Below are 15,435 nucleotides of genomic sequence, written 5' to 3'. Positions count from 1 at the left end.
TTTGCCTGCTCTCTTTTTAAAGCCTCATAGGAACACATTCTCATATTTTTTCCACTAAACCACACTTCTTGTCTTTTTTCAAAATACTGCTTAAGATTTCAAAGGGAAGGTATTAAATTTTATTTTAAAAGTATTTAAAAGCACCCACTTGCACATTACTGCTGTTAATTATAGATCCTATTCATTAATACAGAAACCTTCACTTAAAACTAGTTTGTTGACCCAGTTTAAAAGACCACAAATACTTGAAAAATAATTCATTTTATTCTCATGCATTTCTTAACTATTTACTGAGTGCCTACTATGTAAAAGACAATGCAAGAGCACATCAGGAATAACAGATAAAACACGGCTCCTACCCTCAAGGAGCGTAGACTTTCTCAAACGTTCTGTGGTGTGTATTAGTTAAAAAGTATAGATGTGAATAGCTTGATTTAGCCATTCCACAAATACACATATATCAAAACATCATGTTATATACCATAAATATACACAAATTTTACTTGTCAATTAAAAAATAAACTTGAAAAACCTAAATTTAAATGTTTTTAAAAGGAAAAATGTATAGACCCCCAAAAAACCTGTTTATAAGTTTTAACTGCTGATATCTACCATATTAGAAACTAAAATTAAGAAATTTCTAGAGAATGAGAGTGAAAAAATAAAAAAAGTCGTTAGCATTACTATAGAAATGGTCTTGACATCATTGACCCCTTGAAAGGATCTTGGGGACCCCTCTGCCCAGTGGTTCCCAGACCACATTTCGAGAGCTGCTGGTCTCTTAGGATAAGACAGGTATATAAATCATCTTAATACACCAGAAGCACTTTTGATACACCTTTACTTAACTCACCTCTAGATTAACAAAGGCTCTCAATTGCCTGCTATTAAATATAGCGACAGATGCCCACAGCTCACTATATACTAGTGGGTAATAGGTTAATCTCTAGCACTCCCACACACTTCTGCTCAAACGATGCTAGAACTTGTCTATATTAGTTTTATTAATTATGTAATCTGATTATATATTACAGAAGCCCATTAAATTACGAGTATGAGGGGAATTTGGGAGGTGTTTCTATAAGAACTATGTAGAATGCTTTGGTAAGATGATATAAAGGTAAGTTGTAACAAAATACTGTCAAATTAGGTACAGGTGAGACAACTGGAGACTGAAAGGGAAGCACAGGAGTCTAGAAAGAGTCTGCATTTAGATAGTTTCACAGTGTCTAAGTTCTTGCTCCTTTTCAAAGAAACCAAAATGGAAAATCTAAACTAAATCATGGGGCCAGGTGCAGTGGCTCACGCCTGTAATCCCAGAACTTTGGGAAGCCGAGGAGGACAGATCACTTGAGGCCAGGAGTTTGAGACTAGCCCAGGCAACTCAAGGAAACCGTGTCTCTACTAAAAATCCAAAAAAAATCCAAAAAAAGAAAAGCTGGGCGTGGTGGTGCGTGCCTGTAGTCCTAGCTATTTGGGAGGCTAAGGCATGAGAACTGTTTGAACTCTGTAGATAGAGGTTGCAATGAGCTGAGATCACATCACTGCACTCCAGCCTGGGCGACAGAGTGAGACTGAAAAACTAAATGATGGGTTTAATTTTTGAAATGAAAGCAGATGGTCAGTCAGTATCCTATATTCAAAGCAAAGGCCTTGTCTTACATATACATCAGCAACTAAATGTACATTTATTTTATTTATTTTCTGAAATGATGTCTCATTCTGTCACCCAGGCTGGAGTACAGTGGTGCAATCTCAACTCACTGAAACCTCCGCCTCCCAGGTTCAAGCAATTCTCATGCCTCAGCCACCTGAGGTGCCGGGATTACAGGTGTGCGCCACCATGCCCAGCTAATTTTTGTATTTTTAGTACAGCCAGGGTTTCACCATGGTGACCAGGCAGGTCTTAAACCCCTGACCTCATGTGATCTGCCCACCTCGGCCTCCCAAAGTGCTGGGATTACAGGCGTGAGCCACCGTGCCCAGCCAACTAAACATACATTTATAAGTTTTAAGATAAAATGTTTAAGGCAGATAGGAACTGCATATTGATATCATTTTTATGATTTCCCATCTTTTAATGTAACTGGCCAATTACTGGTTATTCCACATGTGCTGTAGGATTCTTCTGTCAAGTCGAATATGTTAAAGGTCATAAAATAGAAACATACAAGAGTACTGGGATTAAACACACATGCACTTGCGCGCGCGCACACACACACACACACACACACACACACACACACACTCAGACTATGTCTAGCTAGAGATCAAGAAGAGTTTTTTGTTTTGTTCTGTTTTGAGATGGAGTCTTGCTCTGTTGCCTAGACCGGAGCGCAGTGGCGCGATCTTGGCTCACCGCAACCTCTGCCTTCTGGGTTCAAGTGATTCTCCTGCCTCTGCCTCCTGAGTAGCTGGGATTACAGGTGCACGCCACTGCGCCAGGCTAATTTTTGTATTTTTAGTGGAGATGGGGTTTTGCCACGTTGGCCAGGCTGGTCTTGAACTCTTGACCTCTGGTGATCCGCCCACCTTGGCCTCCCAAAGTGCTAGGATTACAGGCGTGAGCCACCACGTCAGGCCAAGAAGAGTTTTGAAGAAAAAGCAATGATTGTGCTGGACCTTGAAAAATGGGTAGGATTTAGACTGGGGTGGGTGGGGGTAAGAAGGAAGAGCACTGAAGGTGGTGGGAATGGCCTCTATGTGTGTCTGTGCTTGCTCGCTCTTGTGCTTGAAATGTTCAACTAAGGGGCTCACACCACAAATTACTAGAAGGACATGGTCTTGCCAGCACTCTGCAGAGAAGCCACACAAACTTATCCTACCAAAGGCTTTGGAATGGCTCAATTCATATCTTTTCCTTGGCCATTTGCTCTTCTTTGGATTCTGGGAAACAGTATGGGATTCTTTCTAAATTCTCCCCCGCACTCCTTTTTTGGCTAGATTGGTTTGTTGACTGGTTTCTGCTACTTGCAACTGAAAGAATCTTATTGAGTATGAACACACATCTTTGATGATGGTAATTTATTTATGTATATCCCACCACCTAAAATCAGAAAAAACTCGACAGAAAAATTTAAAGGTTATGTATATAAAGCACATCCTATAAAAAGAACTGAAGGCTTCTAGTTATGATTCTGTCACTAAACAGCAGTGTTACTTTGGAGAAGTTATTTTACATCTCTGGGCCTCAGCATCTATAATAATGATATTCTAGAATGTCTGAGATCTCTTCTAGGTCTCTTTCACTAAATAAAAATGCTAGCCTTCCTCTCCAACTGGGGATGTTTTATTATTTCATTAGTGTTCCTTTTGTTCGCTCTAGTACTTTCCAAAAGACCTAGATATAATTAAATTTTCTTTGAGCAGAAAGAGAATAACAAAATGTTAAGAAGCTGCCCAAGGCTTGAAAATATTTAAATTTGTGCTCTATGCTGGATTGTCCTGCCCTATATCTGAACTTGAGATACACTCTATGTCAAAGAACTGAGGAGAAATGATACTGGCACTTTTTAAAAAAAGTTAAGGGCATCCCTAGTTTGAACAAGTTAAAGGAATAAGCAAGCAGCAACACTGCTTATTAGCATTGGCATGTAAGTAATGAAATCAGGTATGTTAGGAAGTCTTAGGCATCAGGAAGTTACACTTATTCATTTCCACAAGACCTTCTGGATCCAGTTGAATGTGGAGGCCTTTAAGAGAACTTCCAGCTCCTGTAAAAACTCAGACCAGAGGACTACCAACCAACATTTCAGGCTGCTCCTCCAGACCTTGAAGTTACTCTCCTGATTCTTAATTACATTACACCTGTGTCGACACTCTCTGGGAAAAGACTGAAGAAATAATCTTTTCAAGAAGCAGGTACATTTAAAAGGTAAACCATTTTTAATATTCCTAGTAGTCTCCTTTCTTCTCATTTAAAATATGTTCCTAGAAGTTTTTTTTGCCTGTGGTTCTCAGGTGAGGTCTACTAATAAAAGGTACTAGCATCTAAACAGACCAGTTAGGCAAACTTTCTATCCCTGTATTATTAAAAGGCTGCTCTTTATTCAAACTTGTGAAGTAATATTCTGTTCTCTATTTGATCTTCAGGAATTTTGCCACGCATAGTGGCTCACATCTGTAATTCCAAAACTTTGGGAGGCTGAGGCAGGAGGATAGCTTGAGCCCAGCCTGGGCCACAAAGTGAGACCCAGTCTCCACAAAAAAATAAAAAAGTTAGCCAGGTATGGTGGGGTATGCCTGTGGCCCCAACTATATGGGAGGCTAAGGCAGGAGGCTCACCTGAGCCCAGGAGGTTAAGGCTGCAATACACTCCAGCCTGGGTGACAGAGCAAGATCCTGTATCAAAAAATAAAATTTAATTTTATAAAAGTTATAAAATAATTTGCCTAATTTTAACATCAAGCAGCCACATTGTTTTGTCTCTCCCTCTCTCTCCTCTCTCTCTCATCTCCCTGCAAAATTCTTTCCCTCCTCCCTGTCTGTTAATTTTACTTTCTTGTGATACGGAGGGAATAGCTCACAGAGCTGCTCAAATATTTCATCAACTATAAGATGCTATCATTTGTAATATCAATCATTATTTTACGTGCCACCAAGACAAAATACTGCTGCTAAACTTTGACAAGCTAACGATATTAAGATGTACCTCAGTTATAGAAATGGCAAATATGAAAAAAATGTGTGATATGATAGAGTTCTCCATCCCTAGGTTACAACTCCTCCCTACTCTGTAAGAAACCACATTTGGCTCCCTAGAGCCATCACATCCTGTTCTCCTGTTCAGGTCCTCTTCTCTCTCCTCCACACCACCTCATCACTGAAGACACAAGGGGATGTTAAGCGATGAGAAAAACAGAAAGAACAGTGGCAGGTGCTAGCATATGGGAACAGAGACCCTCTTTAGTCATTTACTTCCTAACTGTAGTATCTTTACAAGAGTTTTCAAAGTTATGCCCCTCATTTTGAGATTGTAGATAATGGTTATTAGCTTAAAATATCTTCTTCCCAAAGAGAAAGTAAAATTGCATTTTGCCAAATAGCACTATAAAAATGAGTTCTGTACAATATTATAATTTTAATGTTCATTTGATGGCTTATATAAGTGCTATGCTCATCTGGTTACAATAGAATTTTCCAGTAAATAATAACGCACCGGTTATATTTAAAAAAAAAAACTTCATTTTAAAAAACTTAAGGTATGACTTCTGCTTACAAAATTATAAAACACAGGTTTCCCTGAAATACTCATTTTCCAAAGTACATGTAAAACATGAATTAATATGATTTATAAATTGTCAAGACTGCCTCTGTAGTGAAAATCAAAGAAATGTGGAATGGAATTTCACCTGAACTTTTGAGCTAGTCTGTTGTCTTTATTTGTGCTCCTTTTGACAAATAGTGCCTTATGTTTTTCTACACTCCTCAAATGAGGCTAAAACATTTACCAATGTAGGCAATTTTCCTGGGCTTCCTTGAAGACGCAGTTGAACACTGCAAAATATTTACAGCTGTATTCTTTGGACTGCAATGACATGTTCACATGACCTTCTGGCCAGAGGTTACGTCCTATTAGTCCTAGGAAGATTCAAGTACTTTGCACAGATGCTGTGGTCAATCAGTTACATAAAGTGGCTGCCATTGTACTTTTGTTAGTATAATACCAGTAGCAGACAACATTTAGAGCAGATAAATTTTATATTTCAAAATAGAACTAAAATTTGGACACTCAAAAAGAATTACATTAACATGGGAAAATCCTTGATTCTTAAAATATGTCAATAATTAAGACAGTGTAATTTTTATTTTTAACACACAAAAGAAGCCAACACAAAATATTCATACCTCAATATCAAAATGAATGTTTCTTACATTCAGTGCTATTGACAAGAGGCGATGAAGCAAGTATATGTTAAAAAAAAATAAACTCAGCTTGTGGAAGGCAGAGGAAGGTCAAAACACAGATCAATAAACAAACAAACAAACAAAAATATAGGCAAGTCCAAGACAGAGATATAGTGTCAGGTTTAAGTAAAAAATTGACAGCAGCTTCTCTAGCTTTTACTTTCTTTCTAAGGTAATGGGAACGAAATCCTTTTAAAAGACAAGCAGAGAAGCATGCAGCTGACAACAACCAAGATTTGATAGCAGGGGAGAATGTGGAGACAAAAGCTCCCTGTTCTTATCAAAGGCAGCTTCTAAAACCATCCCTTTTCCTTGAAGAGTGTTTGAATTTTATAGAGGAATGACCTGTTAAGTCTAGGAGAATTATCACACTTTTTGTATCTTCCAGTCGGGAGAGATAACCTCCTGGTAAGGTTCCACTTCCTTCCATGGCATGGGAACATCTCTGGCATATAAATGGAGCAAGTGTATATATTACAATGATGTCCTGCATCAATCACGGGATGACAAAGACCTCATTTCCCAAAAGGGGTTGGTAAAAAGGTGGGAATTCCTGCTGGAATGAGTTCTGCCTTATGCAGACGGTAGGACATTAGCATTACCTCATAGTGGAAGGTTCTGCCAGAATTTAGTTAGGCATTGGACCCAATTAACTATAGGATACACTCATACTAAGGACCAGTTCAAATTCTCAAAGTTGGTTATGTATGATTAAAGATGTCTAAGACAGAGGTGATCTAACTCTAATAGTTAAGGTACTGAGTAGGAAACAGGACCATAATCTTTCAAAATTTTATATTTTTGCCTGCAAAGGCAGATAAAATCTTCAAATCTAGTGGCCAAGTGGATCCAGGTAAGCTAATCTTTGACATGTGTGGTTTAAACCCTTCTGCTGAAACCACTAAACTGAGCAGTTCCAGTTTGTATCTGCAATGAGGAAGAGAAACATAGTCCCATGATCCAGGGATGTCTCCCTTGGTACAGGTACTGAAGCACCATTTTTATAGTTTCAGGGCTGTGGAGACCTTACTGATACTACCTCGGACAAGCAACACCCACTCGCCGCCCCCTAGCAAGTAAATATAAATTTAGAATAGACTAAAAAGAGATAATCTGGCCTTCTCCTAAGGGGCACGTGTACCACTACAGGCAGCAATGATCAATGAACTCCTATAATTTCCATGAATTGCAGTCACTTTGCTTTGCTGGAGGTAATATGGAGTAATAGGCATACAGTGGGGCCTACTGGGTGCTTTTTTTTTTTTTTTTTTGAGACAGGGTCTTACTGTGTTGCCCAGACTGGAGTGCAGTGATGCTATCTCGACTCACTGCAACCTCCACCTCCCGGGCTCAGACGGTTCTCCTGCCTCAGCCTCCCAAGTAGCTGGGACTACAGACATATACCAACACACCCCAGCTAATTTTTTTTTTTTTTTTTTTTTTTTTTAATTTTTGGTAGACAAGGGATTTCCCTATACTGGCCAGGCTGGTCTCAAACTCCTGGCCTCAAGTGATCCGCCCACCTCAGCCTCCCAAAGTGCTGGGATTACAGGCATAAGCCATGCCTGGCCTACATTTTTCTTCCTTAAGTCTGTAAGTTGGGCCAAAGAGGACACAAAAGTCCTATGGATTTGTATAAGCCAGGCACTAAGACAAGGCTTCAGTTACACTACTGTTGCCAGGCCATGGATGGCAAAGAAATCACACATGTCAACTTTGCAGAAGAACACCAGAGTGAAGTCTAGAGTGAGAAAAAACAATCAAGGAGAAGAGGCACAAGATGGAATGGTTCAGGGTCTGTTCAGGCAAGCCTACAGAAATGAGCACTCATCAGTGGTTTTGAAAACCTGGTAGCAGAAACCAGAAGTGAGTGAGTTAGGAGTGTAAGGTGGCCCTGGAGTGATGACTGAAGGTCAGCAGTCCCACTTCCAGCTGTCCTGACTCACTCCTGCCTTCTCATCATCTCATGGAAGCCTATCCTCCAACAGCAATAGCATTGGGGCTTCCCATGAAGGCATCTATAGACAGGCCAAACAGGGTGTAAGGAAGCAGACCCAGAGTACATAGTATCTATCCACATCACTTTATTTAAACAAGCAAGAACATGCTAGCACAGTCTCCATCACTATACTACAGTTATGTTGTACTAATTCTGGTATCCTATAAAGTTCAAAAAAAGAGGACTATACCTATAAATGAAATTGTTATACCTTTTTGATTTTGCTATTATATGATGCTACTCATGTGCAGTGACTATTTGTAATGGTAACACAAGAATTCCATGAATATACTTCCAAAGTTGTATCCCTTCTCCCTCAAAATCTATTCAGTATTTCTTAAAAAGTTGTATTGACAGAAAAGACTTAATCTAAAAAAGCAAAATCAAGACAAACATGAGATTGTCAGAATACAAGAGTAAGTCTTACTAAGTGCTGCAGGACTAAAGGAAGTTTTAGTCATAATGTTGGCTTTGCTGTGAAGTCCTAGATAAAATACTAAAAATTCTCTGGAATGCAATTTTATCTTTGGTGAAATGAGGAAGTTGAATTTCATAGTCTCTAAGCAAAAACACAGCTCTAAAAACATTATGCCTTAGTTTTCTAGTTTGATTTCAATGAACTTTTGATCTCAATAATACATAAATGTTAACTTCAAGATCACTATAAGAATGTAACTTTTTATACCTGAAAATCTAATATTGTTTAAAGAAAATAAGAAGTATGCATTTTAGAAGAATCTCTTCCAATATTTCTATGTCAACATACAGTTAAATAATTTTAAAATACTTTTAATGCAAAAGAAATATAAACTAAAGTCTGACTTTTAACAGTGTGGCCCAGCGCAGTGGCTCATGCCTGTAATCCCAGCACTCTGGGAGGCTGAGATGGGCAGATCACCTGAATCCAGGAGTTTCAGACCAGTCTGGGCAACATGGCAAAAACTTGTCTCTACAAAAATAAATTAAAAATTAAAACAAAAACAAAAAACAATGTAGTTTCCCAGAATAATTTAGCAGATAGGCCAAATAATAGTGTACTGGGGACAATGTTTACATTTCTTACCACTGAGCCTTTAAATGCTAGAAGTGAAAGCTCAGAACCCTAAATTGCTTTGGAAGGGAAGTTACAGGGGAAAGAGGAAAAAGATGTGGGAAGTGGAGGGTGACATCATTCACACTGTTCCAGCTCCCAAGCTGAAAAACAAGGTTAGGCTTTGGTGGTTTATTTTGCCCACTGTGAAACAAACAAACAAGAAGCTAACTTACCCATGACACTATCTTGTAGTAGGTATTCTGAATCTAGATCTTTCTCCTATCTTCCTATGGCATATATACGCATGTACATACACAGTCACAGTATTTTCTATAATTGTCCAAGTCTTTGTTCAGCACAAAAGCAGGCTCCGAGTGAAACAAGTTCATGAATTTTCCACAGAAAATCTTAACCAAAAAAAGTAAGTGATTACTGTAAAGCCTATTTGATTTTTTTTTTACTTTTAGGGTAAATAAAATAATAAAAAATAAAAAATAAAAAAATTTCTTAACATCCTTTAACAAAGATCGCCAAATCAGAATCACATGCAAATCCAATTAAATTCAAGTGCAGTGTCACAAGGAGCAAGTTAAGTATTCTTATTTGTGTCTCAAAAATGACTACACTACTGTGAAATGTGTGACTTTTTCCAGGAAAGAAAATTGCATACACCTAGAATTTTCACCTTATGTTTCCTACTTAAATTTACTTTAAAAAGATGACACTAAATCAATATATATTACTTTCCAAAAGATGACAATATTATTAAATATTAAGCCTGCCTGATTAAAAAATAACTTAGGCATTTAGAAATAGTTAAACATTCACATTTGGATGAAGAATTAAACATTGGATCTGCTTAACTGACAAGAGGAAATTCAATTTATTCTGAGTAACTCTTATTACTTCAAAGGATAGACATGAAAATCCTTTCACAACATATCCCTTCCCTGATACAGTTAAATGCAAATTCTCTTTTCCGTCTTACTCCAGAAAGCTCCTGCATACATAGGCTGATACGCCACCTACTGCAAAACCGAGCTGACAGCGCAGGCGATGCTGCCAGCGTTTCCATTCCATCACCAGGCTGGGGCTGAATAAAGGCGTGCTTGTGTGGTAGTGTTTCTTTTTAAAAAATCTCAAAGCCAAGAAGAACAAGCTGAAATAGCATCTTCAAAAAATGGAGCGTAAAATAAACAGAAGAGAAAAAGAAAAGGAGTACGAAGGGAAACACAACAGCCTGGAAGACACTGATCAAGGAAAGAACTGCAAATCCACACTGATGACCCTCAACGTTGGTGGATATTTATACATTACTCAAAAACAAACACTGACCAAGTACCCAGACACTTTCCTTGAAGGTATAGTAAATGGAAAAATCCTCTGCCCGTTTGATGCTGATGGTCATTATTTCATAGACAGGGATGGGCTCCTCTTCAGGCATGTCCTAAACTTCCTACGAAATGGAGAACTTCTATTGCCCGAAGGGTTTCGAGAAAATCAACTTCTTGCACAGGAAGCAGAATTCTTTCAGCTCAAGGGACTGGCAGAGGAAGTGAAATCCAGGTGGGAGAAAGAACAGCTAACACCCAGAGAGACTACTTTCTTGGAAATAACAGATAACCACGATCGTTCACAAGGATTAAGAATCTTCTGTAATGCTCCTGATTTCATATCAAAAATAAAGTCTCGCATTGTTCTGGTGTCCAAAAGCAGGCTGGATGGATTTCCAGAGGAGTTTTCAATATCGTCAAATATCATCCAATTTAAATACTTCATAAAGTCTGAAAATGGCACTCGACTTGTACTAAAGGAAGACAACACCTTTGTCTGTACCTTGGAAACTCTTAAGTTTGAGGCTATCATGATGGCTTTAAAGTGTGGCTTTAGACTGCTGACCAGCCTGGATTGTTCCAAAGGGTCAATTGTTCACAGCGATGCACTTCATTTTATCAAGTAATTACCTGTGTCACGAACAAAGGCAACAAGCATGCAGCCAGCAAGCTTCGGAAAACCACAGCATCAAAAGCATCCCAAATAACATGCCCAGCTAGCTCTGTACTACAGAGCCCTGCTACTAATCAATTACTGTGAGCTAACGGTATGTAAATTCTATCGCTAAAGATGTTCTTCCTCTGGGGTGTTCCTGCTGATCAGACTCTTCCACCTAAAATGAAAACAGTAACCTTCTATATACTGTAAATAAAGACTGAAAGCTTTTGCTATTTATTTGTCCTTAAGCTGTCTTTCAATCAGATTGTCTTGGGTATTTGCACAAAAAACAAAGCATGTACATTATCTATCATTCATTTAAGTAAATGGTAATAAAATATTTTAAGGGGCTATTAATATTTAAAATCCTTTTCTACTATGGCAAAAATCTACAGAGAAACTGAACTGGTAAAATTAACTACCTAGAGCAAAACAGATGTGCAGATCTAACTAAAACAAAGCTATAGTGAAACAAAATGAGATTGTAAGAAGACATTAAAGCTATTGATTTGATTTTTCCACAGCAGGCACCAAAAGCTTATATTCACAGTTCCTGTGTTTCATATTAGACTTACAGCTGAATTGGTATTTTGCTGAAAATTCCTAGAAAACTGTTTGATGACAATAAAAAGTAAATAAAAGCACTGCTACCTTCTTTGATTGTATTAATGATTATAATAAAAAGTTACATGTCACTTTAAAAACAAACAGTACCACTTGATGATTTTGCACAAAATTATGCATTGATGTAGTCAACCGGCAGGCTACAGTAACCCTGGCTGGTCCTGGAAGTGACAAAAATCAGCAAATTCAATTCTTTGCAGGCTGAGTTCCCACAAAGCATGGGTAACTTAGTCTCAATAGAGTATCTGTTATTAGAATAATAAAGGAGTTCATTTTCAGAATCACCGTCTATCTGTTCATTTTTCAAGCTCAAAAATATTAAATGAACATAACTAAACATTATTCTTACGAAAGAACTTTGATTGTTTTCAATACCTTTTTGGATGCTAAATCTCAGACTCAATGAGTTAACATTACTTCATGCCAAATAAAAAATTATTTTTAAAAATTACATTTTACGTATGGCCATTTCAATTAAGTAATCTACAAACTTAACTTTAAATGAGTGTATTTTCCCCCTGCAAAGGACAGCTAAATCATTTCACCTGTTCTTTAACTTCTAAGAACAAAATATATTTAAATTTTCTTCTTTAAAATTAAACCATTAAATCTGGTAACTAAATCTTAATTTTAATAATCTCAAGAAAATGTCTGAAAATCTTGACTGAGGTTACATAAATTAGCATATATGCCAAAAGTTTGATTACTCATAAAAACTAAGAATAAGTAAAGCTAATATTCATTTCCAGAACTATAACTGACTTCTAGTTATAACAGCTAATGTAATGTAAAAAGTTGGCTGTATATACCAAAAGAAACCTTTTAAAATCTGTTCTACAAAAAAATTCCTTCAAAAATCACATTTAAAAACCAAATTCCACATTAGCTACACAATATTTTTATATATACTAAGAAAAACAGATTTCTACTAAAACATTATCTTTTACATACTTTAAAACAGCTTAATCAAGACTGAACAAAACTATAAAAACAGGAAAAGAATTGTAAAATTTATTTGAATAGCCACTATAATTGAACTGTTTATATGCCTCTCCAACCTAGGAGTTGACTTTTCCTTGGCATTTGGACTTTGGAAATGAAAAAAAGGTAGTGATTTACTGTCAGAGCAAGATTTTCTCTTACAAGATTTCATTACAGATAATAAAAATAACCCTGACATATCTTTTTACAGGAGATATAGCTGAACAGATCTCCTTAGAAGCATTACAAGTAAGGTTTTTCATCAAATCCAAAGAGGAGAATTTAACTATCTTAACAAATTTATTATTGATAGAAACCATTAAAAATATCAGATTCATTTTTATGTAGCATCTTTTAGAACTTGTATCTGGACACATTTAATTCCTCCTCACACTTTTAATAAATCACAATGTTCTAAAACAATTTAGTAATCTAGAAGGAAATCTGACTAGACTGACCACCCTTGTAACTTTTTATAAATATACCTTTTTAAATTCCAAATTACTTGTACTTGGATTTATATATTCAAATGCCTAAATATTGTGCTCTAAGTATATAGAAAATATCTATATTTTAATGTTAGTATTTTCTAAATATATTCAGAAATACTTTCCATTCAAGAAACTCAAGAAATCATACAAAATGTCAATTATAAGTCAGAGTGAAGCTTTCAGAGTATTTCTGTTTCCAGTCACTGAAAAATTTATTTCTCAAATTTTTTCTCATAAGTAAATACTGTTCCAAAAAACAAATCACAAAGTGACTATCTTTCTCAAAAGAAAGGTAATAAAAAAGCAGGTTACTATAGTTGCCATGAGCCAAACATATATTCTCTTATATTTGGAATTACCCCCACACGGTGACTCAAGCACCATCCTTAAAATGTGAGAAGATTATGGCTTTTACTATATATATATACACACACACACATATTTTTTTGTGTTTTTAGTAGAGACGGGGTTTCACCATGTTAGCCAGGATGGTCTCGATATCCTGACCTCCTGATCCGCCCACCTCGGCCTCCCAAAGTGCTGCGATTACAGGCGTGAGCTACCGCGCCTGGCCGGCTTTTACTATATTTTTAAAATGTATATAGGGTGGTATACAAAACAAATCAAACACGAGACTTTTCAAATAACTCAAGGAAGATGACTACCATGCCAGACTGAAGATGATGTTACTGAATCAGCTTATTCAGTTTGTCTTTTTTTTTTTTTTTTAAAAGAAAATTACTTGTATTTTAATTAGCCACACATGGTGGCATACATTTGTAATCCCAGCTACTTGGGAGGCTGAGGCGAGAGGATCGCTTAAACTGAGAGGTGGAGGTTGTGGTGAGCCGAGATCACACCACTGCACTCCAGCCTAGGTGACAGAGCAAGATTCTGTCTCAAAACAAAAACAAAAACAAACAAAAAAAACCCCCACAAAACTTATACTTCAAATGTTACTTACTTTTAGGGTGCTAATAAAAGCTCACATTTATTAAGCATTTTACTACATGCCAGATACCATGCTATGAACATACTCTCAATTAAACCTTAAACAATTCTAAGAAAGGTATTAATTATTCTTTCCTTTTTACTGATGAAGAAACGGAGACTTAGGGGGTTAAGTAACCTGCCCAAGATTACATAGTTATAAAAAGGTGGAACCAAGATTTGAAGCCCAGGTATACCAGTACCAGAGCCAACAGAAACTGTGTCTGATTTTGCAAGCCACTTATATCCCTAACACTTAGAACGTGGCAGAAAACAGGCATTCACAAGGTAGGTGTTGAATCCAAAATATAGGTTTGCCTCACTTGATACAATCTTATAATGCAAGTATTCCTGAAACGCTGAGTGAAAAACTGAATTTTAGAAAAGTAATATTTTTAATGTCATGTCATTTAAAAAACAGGTGAATCGTATGTCTGCTGGCTGCATAAATGTCTTCTTTTGAGAAGTGTCTGTTCATATCCTTTGCCCACTTTTTTATCGGGTTGTTTTTTTCTTGTGAATTTGTTTAAGTTCTTTGGAGATTCTGGGTATTAGCCCTTTGTCAGATGGACAGATTGCAAAAATTTTCTCCCATTCTGTAGGTTGCCTGTTCACTCTGATGACAGTTTCTTTTGCTGTGCAGAAGCTCTTCAATTAGATCCCATTTGTCTATTTTGGCTTTTGTTGCCATTGCTTTTGGTGTTTTAGTCATGAAGTCCTTGCCCATGCCTATGTCCTGAATGGTACTGCCTATGGTATTACCATTTGCAATACCATCCTGAATGGTATTGCAAATACCATTTTTAAAGTATAATTTTAAAGTATAAAATTGAGGAAGTCTACTAATTCTTAATTTGCAACCCATTGATTTTTGATTGCAAATCAAAACCACAATGGCCTTTGCCCATGCCTATGTCCTCAATGGTATTGCAAATCAAAACCACAATGAAATACCATCTCACGCCAATTAGAATGGCGATCATTAAAAAGTCAGGAAGCAACAGATGCTGGAGAGGATGTGAAGAAATAGGAATGCTTTTACACTGTTGGTGGGAGTGTAAATTAGTTCAACCATTGTGGAAGACAGTGTGGTGATTCCTCAAGGATCTAGAACTAGAAATACCATTTGACCCAGTGATCCCATTACTGGGTACATACCCAAAGGATTATAAATCATGCTGCTATAAAGACACATGCACACGTATGTTTATTGCGGCACTATTCACAATAGCAAAGACTTGGAACCAACCCAAATGTCCATCATAACAGACTGTATAAAGAAAATGTGGCATATATACACGATGGAGTATTATGCAGCCAAAAAAAAGGATGAGTTGACGTCCTTTGCAGGGACATGGATGAAGCTGGAAACCATCATTCTCTGCAAAATATCACAAGGACAGAAAACCAAACACCAC

The 15,435-nt window shown here is 37.0% G+C and overlaps 2 protein-coding genes across 2 annotated transcripts in view; one reads left to right on the top strand and one right to left on the bottom strand.

The window, feature by feature from the left end:
- The window catches only part of GTF2F2 (general transcription factor IIF subunit 2), a 168,514-nt gene that overhangs the window by 82,241 nt on the left and 70,838 nt on the right, over nucleotides 1–15,435 (bottom strand). The gene's annotated exons all lie outside the window — the stretch shown is intronic.
- Nucleotides 9,914–11,836, top strand: KCTD4 (potassium channel tetramerization domain containing 4). The gene has a single exon (XM_030813354.1). It carries the CDS (start codon nucleotides 10,120–10,122, stop codon nucleotides 10,897–10,899), a length of 780 nt encoding a protein of 259 aa, XP_030669214.1. The 5' UTR covers nucleotides 9,914–10,119; the 3' UTR covers nucleotides 10,900–11,836.

The sequence above is a fragment of the Nomascus leucogenys genome, chromosome 5 (genome assembly GCF_006542625.1).
Source record: "Nomascus leucogenys isolate Asia chromosome 5, Asia_NLE_v1, whole genome shotgun sequence".
Lineage (NCBI taxonomy): Eukaryota > Metazoa > Chordata > Mammalia > Primates > Hylobatidae > Nomascus > Nomascus leucogenys.
This window is presented reverse-complemented; position numbering and strand designations above follow the sequence as displayed.